Consider the following 20,654-nt stretch of genomic DNA (forward strand, 5'->3'; position numbering starts at 1 on the left):
TATGATTCTATGATTCTATGATAAGTTTTGATATTCTGGTGGAAGTAAGGACTAGCTTCTCCAATGGTAGTGACTGCAAAGATATATGTCAACAAAGTGTGCATATCAAAACTCAAATGCAAACACAGCTACCTCGACTGAGGGTGTGCATTTCATCAGTCCCTAGCATTCCACTTGTTTTTGATTTGTCTAAATAGTAACTGTGATATATCACCTCTTTGAAAGGGCATGGCATTTTCAGAGGGAAATTTTAACAAATAACTTTTGAGTGCAGAGCATAATTATTTGGTTTACCTCCAGAGTTAATAATGAAGTCCTATTAAGGAAATTTCTTCTGCAATAAGTCATTTCGGCACGATACCCCCCTTCTTGTCGAGCCCTTTTCCACCTAAGGAAAAAATCCTGTCTTATTACAGTAAAAAGAATCATATCAAGAGTATAACAATATGAAAGTGGTAGTAAGTTAAAAGGCAATACTGTGTTTTGGTCAGCATTCTCCAATCAAAATTAGAAATAAGTGGCATTAATGAAGATGATTGCTGCTGGTATAAGAGCACTCCGGAAAACATGCCTGTAGCATAAATTGGACAGACACTACCAAAAATACAAGGTAATTTTCTCTCAACAGAACTGTCTGTCTTGACAGTTGAAACAAAATTCGGGTGTGGTTTTTGAGACTTAGTGATAATATCCTATAAAGAAAAAAAAAGTATGTCATTTTATAATACATACATTTGTACTTTCTCAAATACAAAACATTCAGGTCAGCACACCACAAACAAAATACTTTAAACACTAGGATAAACAGACACAGTACACCTCTATATGTGTGCAAGCATAGTTAAAAGCAGTTAAAGGATAAAGCACTAAGCAAGCTATCCTTTTGTGTAACAGTATTTGGCAATCTACTGTTACTCTGAAGAGAAAAACTTCAGGTGCAAGCAATTCAAGAGAAGATACTTATTAAGGATTCTTTACAGAACTACATTACTTAAGTGTTAATAGCTGTTAAGCTGTTATCTGCATCTAACTATAAGCACAGAAGAATTATCATTTACCCCAGATAAGCATTGTAGATTGTTATATGATCTGAAACTGCAATTGCTAGAGATGATTTTGCAAGATCTGCTTCATCTTTTCGACCAATTGGTGTAGTAAATGGGGATTTTTCTGTCATAACAGCAGCCAGAGTTGCCTGCAATTAGCAAAGTACACATCACTTAAGAGTATTTTGTTATAAGCTTACAGGTTTATCATACAAATAGCTTTAAATTTTCTTTTACAGTAATATTTAATGATACTTTATTTTATCTTCTACTAAGTCTCAGGGAAGACTTATCATCATAAGAATTTCCTACATAGAATCCAGAACTTACTTCCATTAAAGCATTGCTTACATAGTGCCTTACATACACTGATAAAAAAATACTAAATCTCAAAACTCACATCAAATGGTTTGTCAAATGACAGAGCAATACCCGATACGATACAGTTGAAGGTCAGATTAAACAACTGCTTTAGATTATACCACATTAACAGGAAATATTGAGAGAAAAAAGAATTTTAACTTTCAGTTTTCAGCAACTAACATACCCATGCTTCCTCCTAATTTGCTTCCTCTTATTTTTCAGATTAGCTGAAAGTGTGAACTCTGCCACAGTCTTCATATAACAAGTTACCACATTAATTAATTTGCAGTAACTTTACATCAACATGTTCCTGGCCCACAAACTGTGGGGTAATCCAAATTGGTCTAACCCACATGTAAGAGGGCTTTTTCTCTAAGTGTCATACTCCCTGGGATCATAACAGAACTGGAGACCAAGTCTGACTATCCCCTTGTGAATAGTACCTAGGAGTTTAGAATCATAGAATCATTTAGGTTGGAAAACACCTTTAAGATCATGGAGTCCAACCGTAAAGAACACTTAGATTGTTCCACTCCATGATGTCCAGGTGCCCTCACCTTAAAATAAGCATTTTAACTTCTTGCATCATCCTTTCAAAATACCATATTGCAAGCAATCAGATTAATTGTAAAGCATTAACCATTTCTATACTTTTTTTAAATTTAGAGATTTTTTTTTTTTTTTTTTTTACTCCCCACAGGATCCAGGCAGCCAAATATAGCACCAAATATAAGCATTTTGCCAATCTTTACATTGACAGGAAGGGCTGCAAGGTGCTGGCCCAATGGAGTCAGCTTGGGCTCGTTTAACAGACAAGCCCCAATCTTCCTCAACAGGTTCATTGCATTACCAATTACTTGCTGCTGTGGCGGGTTTTTTTTTTTTTTTTACTCACCACAGGATCCAGGCAGCCAAATATAGCACCAAATATAAGCATTTTGCCAATCTTTACATTGACAGGAAGGGCTGCAAGGTGCTGGCCCAATGGAGTCAGCTTGGGCTCGTTTAACAGACAAGCCCCAATCTTCCTCAACAGGTTCATTGCATTACCAATTACTTGCTGCTGTGGCGGGTCTAACGCTCTGGAAAGGAAATCTTCGGGAGAGCCAAGACTGCATTTCTGTGGAGTAAATGGGCACATATTTCAATATTAAAATTTATTGTAACAAACTTTTATAGTAGTTAAAAAGGAAAATGGAAAACTGTTCTTGCAAACAAAAGCCCACATTCCCTCCCCTTTAAACCAGCCTCTTGGTTCCCAGAACACGCCCCGCATTAGGTTAACAAAGCTTCATTGTTTGGAAGGACTTTGTATGGCATGACCACTGATCAGAGAAGCACAACCAATGGTCATAGGTGAGCAGGAGACTCTCAAACCTGATGAGATGCAGTTCAACCTGGCACTAATTTGCAAGGCTTCTAGTTTTCCCATGCATATCCTACTCACTCAGTATGGGGAGAGAGGGAATGGAATTGCTTCCTTAAGCAGAAATCAGTTTGAAGGCTATTTAACTAAGTTTGAATTGTCACTCTGAGGTAAACTGGAATCGTATAGTATGCTATTCTCACTCAGCAGCATGCTCTGGATTTTCCAACACACAGGTACTGGGTTCCCCCCTGCCCTGGTGGGAGAAGCCCCACTAACTACACTGGATTAGGGCTGTCCTAGCAAACCTTTTTAGCTAACAAGGTCAGTAATTCCAAAACCAAAACCACACAATAGTATGAATGTGTAATTCCTCCAAAGGCACCTGTAATATTTTTAGCTAGCAAGGCCAGTAATTCTAAAACCAAAACCATACCATAATATGAAGGCATAATTCCTCCAAAGGCACACGCAATATTTCTGGAACAGAGTATTCCATGAAACTTTCAAACCTGCAACATCAAAAAACATAGGATCACAGACATTCAATTTGATCTTTGAATTCAACTTATAGACTCAGGTTTCACATGCTCATTCTTTGCAGATGTTCTTTTGAGGTGCAACGGGTTGGAGTCGCATGTGTTTTAATGCATGGGTGAACTGTTCATCCTTTGAATTAAGGCATGTGTGGTAGCTTGGAAAACAAGAGTTCTAGTGAAAGAGAAGGTAAGGCAGTAAGACCCTGATTTTCAAAACAAATTCTTAAAATGTATAGCTCTCAAACTGAAAGTCTTGCATGAGGCTAAAATACACACTTTATTGGTTATTTCAAAATACTTTTACCTTAACTGTTTCTCAGCTGAAAGTTGCTTTAGACTTTCAGACAAGCAGGAAAAAGGTTATTCCACTGCAGTAACATAAACTAATTGTGCAGTGCTGTATAATTTGATATTTTCCCCACCTCTTATCCATAGAGATACCACTTCAGAAGCCTACAGATTTGTCTGATAAAAAATTCAACGTTCAGGAGGTAAGGTTTGTATATATTTGATGCAGGGCAGTAGATGTTGTTAAAAACTGATCTTCTACAATTCCTTGGTGCTGCACTTTTCCTTTAATTATGAAATTTTTTTCAAAATACTTACATTATAGAGATACTAAGAATAAAATTAACTTTTTAAAAAATCGTGAAACAAAAAAACTATTTTAACACTTTATTAATACGATATTCAAATTATCTTCTTTTTTTACAGTTTAATCCTTCCAGTTTGCAGTAAAGTGAATTTCAACACGACTTCTTGTTTTTGCACAGAAAAACAGGCAAAGATATTTACGTGATTTACAAAATCTTGCTAACTAAGTTTACAGTACCTGTCTCGTGTGTACATTCGGAAGCAGAATCCATCCCTAACACGCCCAGCTCTTCCTTGTCGCTGCAGAGCACTAGCTTTACTAACAAAGGTCTCCTCCAAGGAACTCATCTGACTGCTTTCGTGATACCTTAAAAATTGTAAAGCAAGTGCCCATTCAGATTTCAGAATTAAAATTCTGATGTATACTTAACTTAAATACCAGTATATTAATAATATTTCTAAATAGTATTTATTTGAAAGTATTATCTTTTGTTTTGAAAACTAAGCATACCTGGCGGAAACTGTACATCATGTAATCTTGGATACAACTCACTAATGAAAGTGTAAGAATTGGAAAATAAAAAAGCTATTGTATTACTTCATCTTCCTGGCAATTCAGAATTGTTCTTTCTAACACATTTTGTAGGGCTTTTCACATTTAAAAAGATGGACAAAAAATAACTTCTAAAAACTGAGATACTAAATAGATATTTTTAAACCAGTACTTAATCATGATTCTCCGTATCTATGAACAACTCCCCTTGTTGTTCTTCACACCATTTGAAAATCCAAAGATTCATCCCAAATTTGTACCTAAACTGCAAGCTGTTCAATGAGCTCAGCACACTTTTTTGTCCAGAACTGTAGTTTAATAAGAATACTAGAAAATTCTTGCAGTACTAACCTCCAAATATTTACAGTAATCGCAGTATGACTGATGAAAATCAAACTCTCACCTATTTTCTTTTGTTCTCCCAGTATCGATTACAAAGACAACATCCGGTATCGTAATACCTGTCTCTGCTATATTGGTTGCCAAAACAATCTGAAAAGAAGCAACATAAAATAAATAAAACAATTATGGAATGTCTAACGGTTTTCATCCTTTTAATCAATATTATAGAATAAGTTTGGTTGAAGTTTTTTTACCCAGAAGTGTTTCCTTAAATAATCTGACAAAGCATTAAAATTACTTGGAAAATGGCTTCGTTTTCCCTAAGTACAGGAGAATCAAAAGTTAAGTGAGAATTTTGCATTCACTTTTTGTTTTCTAATCCATCAAAATTACTAGCTAGTACCTGCCAAAATTAGTCAACTTTGAATTAGTTTGGCAGTAAGTAAAATACTATTTTCCTAGATAAAAGCTATAGTTACTGGTTAAAAACAGTTAAAATACAGGAAAGCAACAATTAAAGAAGCTTTCAGAAAAAAATTAGGTTTAAAAATCTGTCTAATTACTGCCATTGTTTTCACAGCATGCTAGCTTCTATCTGTTACAGACTGCCAAATTAGAAGAATTGCTTCTTTGCAGCGAGAAAATTCCAGGAACAACTGGTTGTTGTGTAATTCTGTATGATTTGATTTTAAAACAATTCAGAGTTGCACCCACAGAAAGCTTCTCCTTTCAGTGGTGTACTTTGCCTTTCTAAACATATCATACCTTTCTAATACCAAGAGGAGGTATTGTAAATGCAGCTGCTTGATCTTGAGTTGAAAGAACAGAATGCAAAGCTATCAACCTGTGCCTAGAACAAGAAATTACACTAATCAATATACACTTGTGAAGATACAGTAAAAAAAAAAAGAGACCAGAACGATGACAGCAGTTTGGAGAAAGCAACTAGAATGGCTCTTGGAAGAGTAAAACTTTGTATGATTAGGCATGAAAGTCTGCTTCAGTCTTTTATTACAGTATCAAGAAAGGATAACACTATCAGTTCATAGGGCTGTTCTCCTACTTGGTAATGCAGGAAAAATACTACTACTGCAGAACTCTAGGTTAATTTACATCAATAGCCTAGCAAAAAAGGGAACTAAGTGTCCATGAACCCGACTTCTTTACATTGTGCTTTCAAGACAATGACCATTACTGAAACTTTGCACAGAGCTATAAACACATGCAACTTTCAGACTGAGTATAAAGGCCTTCAGAGATGAGACAGGCAGATTTGTACTTTCCTTCTTTTCCAGACCTTGACATCTCAGTCCATCTATGAATCTTTAGAATTTGACTGCAAATGTTCTTTTTATGCCATCGTGTTGCTAACTTTTAGTTACCCACAAAATAAATTTCAAAATTATCTGTCACTACAACCCTATGCCATTTCTCTTGGTAGATTACTGTCTCTGGATCTCTTCTCAGGAAGTAATCACTTCCATGTAAACAGTAAGCCACAGAAAGCTATATCCCAGATATGGCAGCTTCCACACCCTAAGAAGGGGAAAAGAAGTAGTCAAGTGCTTTGTGATTAAGTAAGTTTGTTGGAAAAAAGAAATCAAAAGAAAAAAAAGAGTTATTACTGTACCATTCCTAAGCACCTGTCAATTTTGCTTGTATCATTTTTAGATAATAAAAGTACATTTGTAGCACAAACAGCTCAGAGGTATAACTCTTGGTTTCCCTTTTCAAGAATAGTAGACCTTAAAACCCAAGAAACATATTCATTAAGCTAAACTATTAACTTTATAGAAAATATCTGCATTACCTGTCACGCAAGTTAAATCTTCTGTCAGTCGAAATGAGATCATACAGCTGTTGTATATGGGCAAGGCCTGGTAAAAAGATCAGCACAGCACCCTCAATGTTCTTGAACTGGGGACTTCTATCTGGAAAGTTACAGTACAGGAACATAGGTAAAAAAACCATGCATCTGCAAACAGTTTCACCTGAGAACAGGAACTAATTCTGGGCCCTGCAGTAAATGCAGGGATGTTTCATCTAAGAATGAAGTCAAGTACTTCATTATCAGTAGAAAGCACTGGAAAGTAAGTCCAAAGGACAGCCCCAAGTATATCAACTTCTTAAGAAGTAGACTGTACCTAAGTATGCAAGCAACTCCAAAATAAGTTCAAGGTTGATCTTGTAAGGGTTCATATAGAAGATAGCCTGCTGTGTACGACTGCTATACTTCGCATAGGAAGGAGCCAAATCGATACCAGATCCAGAGTGGATTGGGACATACTCCTAAAAAAGAAGAGCAGAAAAAAAATCATATTCTCAGTGTTTTAGAAGAAGGTAAGAGAGCAGAAGATCAATTTGTCCTTCACTTAATTTAGGTTTCTTAAAACAGAGATTGAGGTAAGACACATTTAATTGACTAATTTCCCACCAAAATTAATGTCAGTTAGATTAAATCACAGCCACCTACATAACCTAGTAGAGGTATCTACTACTGTTAAACGACATCCCACATTTAAAAAAAAAAAAGAGTGAAGATTAAAGTTTGTGCAAGCAGTACTATATAGTCTGTTTTACAAATGAAAACAGTTCCCAGCTCCATATCTGGCATCCAGTTGGTATCAGTTCAAAATGGGATAACAGGGTAGCTACTCTTCCTTCAAAACTCCTATTTTGGAGTATAAGAAACCAGTCTCCCCTTTCTCCTCTCTCTCACCCTTCTCAACTAGTGGTTGCAGTGAAAGTTGAGAGTGAATTAGGTGGCAACTCCTGCAGTGTGCTGGAGTAGAAGGAAAGGGGGAGGAAGGGAGAATTAGCAGAACATACAGATATGTAAATTGTTTTATAAATATCTTACAGATACATACTTAGCATAAGGCTTCTATGTTAAGTGGCGCTATTGTAAATTATTTCTTTGTTAATCAATGCACTTAAAGAAGCTTGCCACCACATATCCTTCTGTACTGAAGGCTCAACAGAAATAAACCACAAAGACGGAGAAGCACTCAGGAGAGCACTTTGGCTTCAACTAAAGGATGCTGTTGTGATGTATGGGGTAACTACCGCCTTAGGAAACAAAAAAAATCAGTGGAGCACATGAGGGCATATTTTTTGACATATGCATCAGTGTTTGATCACACCAAGCAAAATCGTCCTGCAGAGGTTCTGAGAGAGCAAGTCAGACCCAAAACATATACAGTCTAGATGAACAGCTTAAGTTGCCTGAAGTCAGGCGGCATTCAGATACCCTTCCCTTCAAGAATTTTGTTCCAAAAGCACATACAGCTGTCACTGCAGTGTACCTACAGGGTTAACTATAGCCTGTTAAACCAAAAAACTCTACACAATAATCTAATGTAAATCATGTCATTTGGCATGCCAAGTTGGAGGATCTTGGGATATTTTCAGCTAAAAAGGATATGCCCTTGCCTCTTCTGTTCTTAGGTTCGCTTAGGCGAATTCTTTGGGAAAAAAAAACTTAAATGTTTTCCCCTGCTGCTACTTATAGATCTAGAGCTGGGAATCTCACAGCTGTACAAGAGAACTCAATGTCAAATATAGCAAAATCAAGGTAACTATGAGGAGTTGGAGAGATAAACACAAGGATGCAGCATTAATAAATATTTGGTTTCCACTGTAGGAGTGCCATTGTGTCTGTCTTATCAATTGAAAGAGTATTTGATATTATACAATCCAATCACATTTAATAAGAACTAAAATGATAAAATAATTAAAAAATAATCAACATTTCCCAGCTAAAACTAGAAATGCCTATTTTACCTGATACTTTGTAGTGCCTCCTCCTTTGCTAGTAACATTTATTGTCACTTCCTCCTCCTCTTCCAAGAACTTCTGACAATATTCTGAGTCTTTCTCCAGAACATAGCCAGTTGCTTCAATTACATCTTCAACATGGAAAATCTTTAGTGAAAATTCACAGAAGAAATACAAGGCATGTCAAAAACTAAGCAGCACCGTTTTTATTTTTAAGCTTACATACAAAGCTGAACAGGGCATGCCCTTCTCTTTTAATCTTGTAATAGATCTTACAAATTTCAACGTAATCTTTCTTATCATTTTTGAAAACCTAAACTTAGAGCTGCTATGAGTTTGTTAATGGGTCTCTCCACATGATTACTAACATTACCTTTACCATAGCCTATATGACAGGCATGAGAAACATACATAAGAGTATAATGACAAAGTTGCATTGGGGGTGGGAGGAATTCTTTAATGCTTTCCTTTCTACCTAAGTTGTGTAGAGAAAAATGAAAGTGTCACTGATGGACTGATTTTAATGAATAATAAACCCATCAGAAAAAAAACAGTACAACCCTGTACTTCAAATACTGAAGGTATTCTATATTTTCAAAACAGAAAAGGGTTATAAGTCCTTGAAACACACGTTTAAGATATGTATTTTTGGTAAGAAAAAAGTGATATAGGTGTATTTCCTACAGCCACTAACCAGGTGTCCTGGTTTCGGCTGGGATAAAGTTAATTTTCTTCCTGGTAGCTGGTATAGTGCTGTGTTTTGGAGTTAGTTTGAGAATAATGTTGATAGCAACAACTAAAACATCAGTGTGTTAAATAGTGTTTAAAAGTCAAGGACTTTTCATCTTCCCATGCTCTGCCAGATCCACAAGAAGCTGGGAGGGAGCATAGTCAGGACAGCTAACCCAAACTGGCCAACAGGGTATTCCATACCATATGACGTCACCCTCAGTATATAAACCCGGGGGAAGAAGAAGGAAGTGGGGGGATGTTTGGAGTGATGGCGTTTGTCTTCCCAAGTAACTGTTACGCATGATGGAGCCCTACTTTCTTGGAGACAGCTGAACACCTGCCTGCAGATGGGAAGTAGCAAATGAATTCCTTGTTTTGCTTTGCTTGTGCACGTAAATTTTGCTTTACCTATTAAACTGCCTTTATCTCAACCTACGAGTTTTCTCACTTTTACCCTTCTGATCTGCTCCCCCATCCCACCAGGGGGGAGTGAGCGAGCGGCTGTGTGGTGCTTAGTTGTCAGCTGGGGTTAAGCCACACCACGAGGCAAACACTATATACATGCATACAAAGTGTCTTGCATAATCAAAGAATCGTTTACTTACCTCAACAGGGTAACTCCTCCCTGAGATCCTTAAAATGGGGCAGTGTGAGAAATAGCTGGAAAACTTCTCACTGTCTACAGTAGCACTCATTAAAATCAGATGCAGATCCGAACGTTTATGCAAGATCTCCTTCAGAATAACTAGCAAGAAATCAGACTGGACACTTCTTTCATGTACCTAGAATTAGAAAAACATATCTATAGTAAGGCTTCAGTACAAGTCAAGACCCAGAATAACTATAGTTTCTGCAGAATAGTAAAAGCTGATAACCTCATCTACAATAACATGAGATATACTTGAAAGAAGACCATCTTCCTGAAGTTTCCGAAGCAGGACACCTGTTGTACAGTAGAGTAGTCTGGTGGCTTCTCCTGTTCTTGATTCCATACGAATTTGATATCCACACAGGGAATTCTTTAAGAAAAGATATTAAAAATATAGGAATAACTTAAAATAGTATACAAGCTAGAGATATTCAAAATGAAGTGAGATTTAAGCACTGCTAGATTCAGACACTGCACAAGTTGCTAATTAAATAGTATGGTGAATGACTACCTGTTTTTCATACACACACTTTCCTTTGTTAAGGGAAGGGAAAATACACTGAAATCCATAACTAAGTTTCTCCAGAACAGCAAAGAGCTGGTAAACTCAGTGTTTTTTTCAGGGCTCTTCGCAGTCCTCAAGCAAAAATATTTTTGCACAAATAGACTACCATAAAACATACAGGACCTTGGTTTTCTTCAAATAACAAAATAACTTATGTTGGAAGTGGGGTGTCTCTCAAAGTAGGGCCTCACTCAAGGCCAGATTGGATTGCTCACAGCCTTATTCAGGGGAGTTTTCTCCATCCTTAATGATAGAGATGCCACAGTGTCTGGGCAATCTGCTCCAATGTTTGACCATCCCCATTATGAAATACTCTTGCTCTTAATCACCCTCTAAAGGTTTTAGAAATCATATATGGATATGCAGAGGTTCACAGGTGACAATTTGGAAAGAACAGCTGACATAGCAAGAAGCCCTTTTCAAGAGAAAGTAACATCTAATCATTTGGTTGTGTAAGAAATAATGTTTCTACTTTGTACCACAAATCTAGCCCCCTGTATTTGATCAAAACTAGAAAAAGGAATTCAGATAAATCTTACTTTTCCTCCCGGTCCTGATTCGCAGCCTAGCTCTTCACAAACCCTGGTTGCCAGACTCACTGCTGAGATTCTTCGGGGTTGAGTGCAAACAATATTACATTTATTTGATCCTTCATCTAGCAACAAGTCTTCTAACAAGAAATGGGGCACCTGGGTACTCTTCCCACTGCCTGTTTCACCAGCCACAACAACTACTCGATGTTTTTTAAGAGTTTCTACAATTGAGTATCTGTGCTTAAACACAGGTAAATTCTGTCTCTCTTTCAGAAGCCTCTGGTATCTGGAGGAACTTTGCAGCTTTTTGAACAAAATCCTTGAAGGTTCCAAATTATCTGTGCCTGAAGTCTCAAGAGAGAGACTGCTGAAGTCCTCATCAGAAACTAAGTTTTCCCAGGAATCTTCAGGACCCTCAGATACTTTTGGTTGATTTTCAGATTGTAGTTGTTGTTGTTGTTTGAGTTTGTTTAATAATCTAGCAATAAAGTTATCACGAGGTTTGTTGGTTTCTATCTTGTTTTCTTCTTCCTTTTTTTTTTCGATATCCCTCCATTCTAGCCAGACATCTCGGTAGGTAGGAGGCAGTAACTGATGAACTGACTTCAGATGGAAAAAGCAGAAAAAAATTATTTTATGTACTACTACTATTTAGTAATATCACTAAAATTTTATGTGTAAATGAACTTTAGTGGCAAAAGATATGACAAAACACGAAATAGGGAGCTATTTCTAAATACAGAAACTATCAAAGCAGTAATATAAACGTCAACAATACACTTTTTATTTTCAACTGACTTGCATTCTTTACAACACTGAAAGAACAGTTGTACTATCAAAAAATTTTCTCCCTGTATGCTGCAACACATATGCATGATTATAGATAAAAGCAAATGAACATATAATAGAAGCAAGTAATTTTATGGGAAACACTTCATTAAACTGTTTTTAGAATGTAACTACAGATATTATAACAAACAAGTGCAGAAGCAGGTTCCAGGCTAACAGTAATATTGGTGAAAATCTTACTTGTCCTTTGGTTAAATGATAGAGTGCCAAAGTAGCAGCTAGATGTTGCGCTTGCATACTATCTTCTGTTACAATTGTAGGGCACATTGCCATTACATCATCTGATGATTTGGTAATCCTGACCCTTAAAGACAAATTCATACAAGCATTTCTTTTAATTTTTCTTACCTATAGAAATAGCAAACTGTTAAATGTTTTTGTTTAAAACATAAGAGTGAAATTCAAATAGAGAAACTAAGCTAAATAAACTTAATGTTACTCAGTAATATTTTGTAAACAGAAACAGCTGATAAACTTTGATTGAATAGCAGAAATTTTTCAGCAGCAGACTCCAGCAGTGAATTTGTGATCCCCTCCTGCCCCAACTCAAATGTCTTCATTTTCTTCAAAGTATAAGTATTTATAGACATACAGATCACCATTAGGGTTAATTGTTTTGAAGGAAGGGCTAAATATTTGTCTGTATGCTTGTAACTACTTAGCATAGATTGAGATAACAGTTAGTGATCTACTGAGACGCAAACATCTGTTTAACTGAGACCAGCAGTCAAATTTCTCATATTCTTAGGGGGACAATATATTAGTAGCTTTTAACTTGAGCAAGAAGACAGGTTCTTTCACTTGGTTCCTTCAAGAAGCATTACTCATTTGTAATGGCATGCCTACTTTAATTGTACGCGATAATATTCTACTTTATACTGCTGTATTATAGACTCGTCTTCTAAAACAAATTTAAAAATCACTGATACTGCACTGTTTTGGTTACAAACTTATGGTAGCTTTCATACAAATTTCTAACTTCCACTTTATTTTAAACGATCCCCAAAAGGTTTTTGGTATTCATATGCTTAAAATCTATAATTTAATATATTACTTTGAATGACAATACCAGAAGTTAATTGTCCAAATTTATCTCACAGGTTCACTTCAGAACCTTTCATTCAGCAGTACAGAATTAAAAACTAATCTCTTCTTTACAGGATCATTCACTAGAATCTTATTTTTGTGATAGTGTCCAGTCTAGGCATTACTTTTGCAGAGCTATCCAATGTGAAATAAGCTCTCTGGTGGATTAAAAAAGAGAGTTTGGGTTACACGCACTATATTCATACAAATCTGGATCCACACGACAAGACAGAAGTAGCCAGCATTTTTATTTTTAATGAACCAAAAGGAAAATGTAAAGTTTATAGGAAATACATACCTACATTTCCAATATTTTCCAACTGGAACTTTTTCAAAAGCAGGGTTTGGGCTCTTGGGAAAATTCTTCCTGCACCAGTCAATCAAAAATTGTTTCGGAGATTTACCAGTCCAGCTTCGAGCACTATAATCAAAATTTCTTACATCTAGCGGTTCTTTCTTTTTCACTACAAGAGCAGAAAGACACATTTTAAGTCTCCTAAAATTTATTTTAGATTCGGTTGATAGACAAAAATGTTTTTACCTTTTCTTCAAACGTGTTTTTACTAGAGAGCAGTATTTTCTGAAATGTTTTGCAGAAATACTGGTACTGATACATAAATTCCCTTTTCCCACAAAAGTATTTAGCAGGAAATTAACTACAATATTTTGTTTGCCATCTTTGATCACCCAATAATTTATGAACTTTCACTAAATTTTGGTTATTAGAAAATAATGTAATAGTTTTAAGGTTTACAATGAAAATAGTTTAAAAAGATGAGAGGGTGACAATGGAAACAGTAACTAGCCCTACAATTAAAAAAAAAAAGATTTTAGACATGACAGTACGGCAAAAACAGCTTTCAACGTCATCTGCTAAAACAAATACAGAACCTTTCATAGAATCATAGAATCATAAAGGTTGGAAAAGTCCTCTAAGATCATCGAGTCCAACTGTCAACCCAACACTACCATGCCCACCTAAACCATGTCCCTAAAAAAGTCAGCTTGGTCAGTGAGGTAGTCCATCTGCCTTTCCCACAATCAGAGCTTGATGACTCAGCACTACAATGCAATACAACCTAGAAAAACAAGAACTAATACTTGAAATTTGTGGTACACTTCAAGCTTGTACTGAACCATTGGCAACACACCTTTTTCTTCCTTTGCAGCACCATCGGGTTTTTCAAGCAAGCTCAAATTCAAAGTGGTTTCTTGAGGCTGAGGTGAAGGAGGCTTTTTCTTTTCATTTTGTTGTTGGTTTGAAATCTTTATAGCTGGATTAAATACTGGATGTTCTTCAAGTATTGCCATTTCTGTCAGAGAGAGGATACAACTTACACCCACCAATTGCTGAGCATTTATTCTTTAGAAAGAAAAGATCGATTATATCAATTGATACTGAGCACCCAAAACCAGAAGTAGTGAAATGTTACTGACTTTTTAGAATTTGACCCACATGGAAAGGATAGATTCAGAAAAGCCTGCAATTCAGACAGTGGCATAAAAGATTATGAAATCGATTCAGACTCAGAGACTTACTTGCCTAACAAATACGCAGGCCACAAAATAAAGCACAGATAATTTGCATAGCTCTACCTTGCTGAATTCTTCTTATTTTCTCCTGTGCTGCCTTCTGGCCTTGCTTGTCTTTGTCTTGCTTGGAGATGCTTGCTTGTTCTTTTGCTTCTGAAAGCTTGGCAGCCAGATGTCCATACCTCTCATTCTATTTGAAACAGAATTATTAATTACAAGTTGAATATTGTACACTTGTCACTTTCAATGAACTTCATAATAAAAAAGTGGGGGCGTTTTGTCCTTTATACCAAGCTTACACAAAGGAGGAACAAACAATTTTTATGTAACTAACAGTCAAAACCTCTCAGAATTTGATAGTCACATTCCTAATCTCACTGAGACGTGTTTCAAGAATTTTTCCTTTCCAGCACAATGCATTCAGAGCCTAGTACAAAAAAGTAGGAAAGGAAAAACAACTTAGGAAAGGAGAAGTTTCAACACATTTCCCATTCAGTAACCTGCAAATGTAAAAATAGATAACATTAAAAAAGTATTCAATCCCCAATTTTTAACAAATAGATCCACCACTTGCAGATGTACCAGACATATCAGTTTTTGAAAGACTTCCATGAAGTGTTATTCTATCTTACTGGGTCAAACTTTTCTTCATCTGTCTCTTTCACAGACTCATTCTTCTCTTCATCACTCTGTTGCTCAGCATATCGCAAAATCCATTCTTTCATACTCACGTCTTTCTCTTTCCCAACATTCATCTCCTAGGAGGAGCAACAAAAATTAAAAGTAGTAACAGTAAGTGAAAACACCAATGCTTTTCTCTGTCAGTATTTAGGAACTATTGCTTAAAATTTTACATATAAACTAAGTTATATGACATAAGTAACACAAAAAAACATGGAGCAAACTTCTTCAACCAGGCTAAACATCTCATAATATACTTACATAGGTCTTAACACTTGAACAATTATAACTGCTGTAAGAAAAAAAAAACACTTTCGCAATAAATCTTTTTGATTTCTACGTTTAAGATTCAATAACCACAGAAATCGAAACACCACAAGTACATAGGCAAACTTAAACCCACACAAGTGGGTTGATCTGTGAATAAACAGAATGAACCCATTCCATGAGAAAATTAAGCCATGCTTTACCACAAAAATGAACTATGAAGAGCCTTTAGAATTCAAATGAAAAAAAAAAAGACCATTCCACTGAAGTTAAAATAATGTGGGTGACAATTACCAAGCATACCCTATTTTCAGAAGTTTTTCACATCAGTGTTGGAAGTCAATGCAAATTCTGTATTTTAGAAAACTCTCTTCCCCCCGGTAAATACAAATGAGTTTCTCAGATTACCTTAGTTTCAGGCCCATTTTCTTTCTTTTTGTTGTCTCCTAAGCGAGGTGGAGGTTCACACTGTGACACAGGAGAACAAAATTTTGCTCTAGGTTTCTGTTGCTGTTCTTCAAACTGCTGGCTAAAACCTTCAGGCAAGGCATCTTCAAAATAAAAAACCCATGTCACAGAATATGTCAATAACAATTACTGAAAATCTTTTAAAGCATGTTGGGAGCCAACTGGAAGAACATAAACAAAAACAGCATGCCTGAAATAAAATCAGGCTTTAGCATTTAGATAAGCCAGTATTTGCTTGTTGGACTTCAATAAAACTCTAAGAGTAGAAACAAGAGGTCTACAAGACTTTATACACTAAAAAAAAATCCCAGAACCAGTCAGCAGCACATCTAGGAAAGGAACACTAGGATGACTACTGGTCTTAGTGAAGCAATATATTTAATTACTACTATGAAGCATTCCCATGGCAGAGCAGGTCCTATTACTCTTCTGTTAAAAACCATAGTCGACTCTCTGTCACCATACTCACCATCAGGAAGGTTTAAACAAAGCCAATCAAGTGCAGAGTGAAGATCACCACCATATAAAAGTGTATTTTTCATTGCTTCTTCAATGTGCTCAGTCTTAAAAGAGAATCTTTGTAAAGCCATGTATACATCCTATGAATAAAAAAGTCAGAAAATATTAGGATTTAATCTAGTAATCTAATACAGGCTTGTAAACTCCTATTTCCCACATATCAGATAACTGGCATTAAATGGAACTAAATAGCATCAATTAATATATCAGAAGGCTGAGCAGAAAATCTTGTTTTGTGTACAAAGCTTATAATACTTTTATTGTAAATATGTATGCATATGTATAAATAAAACTACATTCTAGCCTCTGTACAGGAAGTATTTTCTAGTTAGAAAGATAAACCTACAATTTTCAGCTACATGGAACGAACAATGTAGGAAACATAAAACATTCAGATTAAGTTCTATTCCTCTATCCTGTCTGAAGACTCCGATTTTAGTGAATAAATGCATAAAGACCCATCTTTCCTAATGAGCATACTTGTCAATTCCACTGACTAATCATTAATGTAACTACTGGAAAGCACGCTACACTGGCTTGTACTACATGCAGAAGTGTAGTATGTCACATGATACAAATGACAAAAAAGAAACTGTTTATTCTAAAACAATGGTCAGGGAACAACACTTCAAACTCTACCTGTAGTTTCTTAGCAGTAAGTCTTCTGGAAATCATTCCTTTGTCATCATTTTGGTTTTTATGGTCATTGATTACATCAATAATCCTTTTCTCCAACTTACCATTTATCATTACCTGCACAGAGAAAATTATTTGATACAAAGCAAAACATTACAAATTTTTATGACATATCAATGCTTTTCATGGCTAAGGAAACAAGAATGCAGAAATCTCTCTGCCATTCAAACCCCAACTTTTCCAGCTTTCCGTAAGTGCGGTAAACATTTCTTATAAAAGGGATACTTTTTTTCTTTTTACTCTTGCAAGCTATATGCTTTTATTTGAAATAGAAGAGTTCATTCCTGATTACAGAGAAGCCCTGTTTACATCTTCAAGGAAATTTAGTATGTCAAAGGAAATACTGTAAGGAAATTAAAAAAAAATTTCTACTGTAAAGAACAAGGCCTTTCTCCTCTGCTTACAAGAACTGGTATAAAATAATTTGATCATCAAGATACAATCTGTGACACTCTCCTTCCTATCTGGCTTAAGAAAAAAGAATTAATAAAATAACAATTTTAGTATTTTTGACACTTCTAAAACATGAACCAAACTTTGTTTGCTACTGAGGTTGTATAAATCTGTATTCTTCCTCTGACAGCAAGAAGAATCCATATGCACAGCAGAAGCCCAAACATAACTCTTAGTAGTCCTGCACGCGATGTATCACGTTACTTAAAAAAAATAGATGTTCTCCTGCCCTGTTAGTTTACCCCTATTTCTTAAAGCACACTAAAAATCCCAAACATATCAAGCTCAAGACAGTGTCTAATACTTGAATGTAGTTTACCTGCATAACATAATACTGAAGGAGAGCTGAAGAAATATTTACTCAGACTAAGAGTCTATGAAAACCAAAGTTGTTTTACCTAACGAAAATACTCACCTTAAGAACAGATTTATCTAGGTTTGCAGCAGCACTGGAATCTGTTGTTGAACTAAAACTGTAAGTTTTTGGACCTGCAAATTGCAAATAAACATCAATTACATAAGCAGAACACAGAGAACATTGTTTACAGTAGCTAAAGCAGATCCAACATAACACAGGTTAGTGCAAGCAAATATTACACTAATTTGCCAGAAACATGCAGGTATATACAACAAAAACAATCAAAGGTACAGAAAGGCCCTTGAACAAGGAATAGGAAAGAAGGGACTCTTAGCAGACAAAATATAAAATCCCAAATGGCACAATGAGAGGAAATGGGATTGACTGCTCACTCTCTTTCAACACTGGAACAAGGAGTGCCAAATAGGGAAGCTAATGGCAGGTTCAAAACAAGCAAGACTGTTGAGGTTTTTTTATTACAAAGCGCATAGCTATGTAACAGAACTCTTTGTCACTAAAGCTGTGAATATTGGACGTTTACAGAAGTCCAAGGGCAGACAGGATAGCTTTGTAGAAAGAAATCAATCAATTTGGAAGGGCACTGAAAAAACATTGCACCTGGCTCAGGAAGACCCTAAACCACAGCTGGTGCATTTAAGAGTACCCTACAGCAGCATCACTGCATATCCGACCTATTCTTTCCTAGTGTCCTGGTTCCGGCTGGGACAGAGTTAACTTTCTTCCCAGCAGCTTGGGGGGTGTGCTGTGTTTTGGGTTTGGTGTGAAAGGAGCATTGATGGCCCATTGATGCTTTGGCTGTTGCTGGGTGATGCTTGCACTGGGGGGGCACAGCCGGGGTGGTGGACCCAGCTGGCCAATGGGGTATTCTATACCATGTGACATCATGCTCAGTATAAAAACCAGGTGCTGGGAGGGGGGAGGCTCGCCCCCCGTTCGTGACACACGGTCAGGGAGCAGTTGCATTGTGCATCGCCTGCTTTGTAGATTCTGTTCTTCTTGTTCTCATTGTCATTATTACTGTTCTACTTCGTTTTATTTCAATTATTAAACTGTTTTTATCTCAACCTGGGAGCTTTCCTACTTGTGCCCTCCCGATTCTCTCCCCCATCCCACCGGAGCGGGGGGGGGTGGGTGAGTGGCTGCGGGGGGGGTTATTTGCTGGCTGGGGGTAAACCACGACAGCTAGGTACCTGCTTCTGGCCCCTCTCTAGGAGAGGGCACCGAGTTACAGAGGCCTTTGGTCTGATCTGCGATGATCGTTCTTAAAGACTTTTCATTTAGCAGGTGTTAGAAAAATACTAATTCACAAAGCTATTTATCATCATTAGAATGACAACACACAGCTTGCTGTTGGATTCCATCTGTTGGATTTCAGAACACGCATACTGTTTCTGGTACTGCAGAGGTATAAAGAAACTGAGCAACCCTACAGCTTTCACTGCCCTGTGAGGCTGCATACCACCCCAGAGCTCCAAGGAGGCAGAGCTACTGCCCAGCTCCTCAGCCTGCCAGCAGGCACATTGGACAACTCATCTGGGCTCAGAGCAGAGAGACTCTAAGAAAGTCCATTTGTAGATCAGGACTGGGTTAGATAACTGCATTTAAGAAAAAAGCAGTCACCTCTGGTCAGGAGCTACAAAGAGCAGTTAGCACTCACGAGCTAATCACTGGCACTTACTGGTAGGCTGTGCAAATACATAGTATTTGGACTATACTAACTTACTTTTCACTTATACTGACTTATTTTTCACCACAGCAGACAACCTGGGAGAGAAGCAGGATTTCTGAAGAGGACTGACCACCATGGTGTTGGAGGAGTGGGACACACAAGAAATACATTTAGCAGAGCCCAAATTTGTAAAAGCAGAGTACGTGAATAGGTTCAGGAACTTTAAGTTAATGGATTGCAAGACTTTGTGTTAACAAGTTGGAATCGCAAATGGCCTTGCCATTGTATGATTTGCTTATAGTCTGCAAGACAAGTTGTTACTGATCTTATAAGGTATCTGAGCTACTTCTGACAAAGCTGGTTTATTGAAAACAGACATCTCACAGTGCTGCAGAACAAACATTTTTCAGGCTGCACCGTGAACACTCATCCCTCAGCTCATCTAATGCTGCTGGAGTGCCTCCAGCCCTGGAACTGCTCTGAACTTTTTCCATGACACAAAAAAAAATCCCAAATCCACATTACATTGGCTTTGAGCACATATAGAATGAACATCTACAAAAGACGCTCATTACTGGGAAAATGCCTCACCAACACTTGCTCCACAAGAGCCGCCAACAATTTAATGACAGACCTTTTGCAACTGACTCAACACATCAATGCCAACAAGGCTCATCTGCTCGGGGACACCCCAGAAGTAAGACGGGCTAACACCAGGCCTGACCAATCCCGTGTCAGAGGGATTTAAGGTGCCTCTCCCGACGCTCAATAACATCAAGCTTTTTAGCAGGCCTTCTCCCGCATCGCCGAGGCCCCCAGGCAGAGGCCGCGCCCTCGGGGACTCCCTAACGAAGCCATCCCTCCCGGCCAGCCGGGGCACCCTCAGCCGCCTGGACCTGCACCCCTCCTCCCCACGGCACAACCGCTCCCGGGGCTCCTTGGTCGGGGACGCCTCACGCCGCGGGGCCCGGTACCTTGCTTGACACGCGGCTCCT

General features: G+C 37.3%; 1 protein-coding gene across 1 annotated transcript; it reads right to left on the reverse strand.

Annotated features, from left to right (window-relative positions):
- Positions 1 to 294: 294 nt before the first annotated feature.
- DHX29 (DEAH (Asp-Glu-Ala-His) box polypeptide 29) lies at positions 295 to 20,646 on the reverse strand (the record flags this gene model as incomplete). The annotated part of the gene is made up of 23 exons (XM_009585272.1): positions 295 to 388; positions 1,059 to 1,195; positions 2,305 to 2,529; positions 3,212 to 3,287; positions 4,147 to 4,275; positions 4,865 to 4,953; positions 5,569 to 5,653; positions 6,614 to 6,734; positions 6,948 to 7,092; positions 8,587 to 8,727; positions 9,918 to 10,094; positions 10,188 to 10,331; positions 11,066 to 11,662; positions 12,089 to 12,212; positions 13,293 to 13,458; positions 14,146 to 14,307; positions 14,591 to 14,717; positions 15,160 to 15,285; positions 15,884 to 16,026; positions 16,413 to 16,542; positions 17,102 to 17,215; positions 18,027 to 18,100; positions 20,634 to 20,646. Coding segments are annotated over 23 exons (3,339 nt in total), but the record flags the coding sequence as incomplete, so codon positions are not given.
- Between the last annotated feature and the right edge of the window lie 8 nt (positions 20,647 to 20,654).

Source organism: Fulmarus glacialis, unplaced genomic scaffold (genome assembly GCF_000690835.1).
Source record: "Fulmarus glacialis isolate BGI_N327 unplaced genomic scaffold, ASM69083v1 scaffold39359, whole genome shotgun sequence".
Classification (NCBI taxonomy): Eukaryota; Metazoa; Chordata; class Aves; order Procellariiformes; family Procellariidae; genus Fulmarus; species Fulmarus glacialis.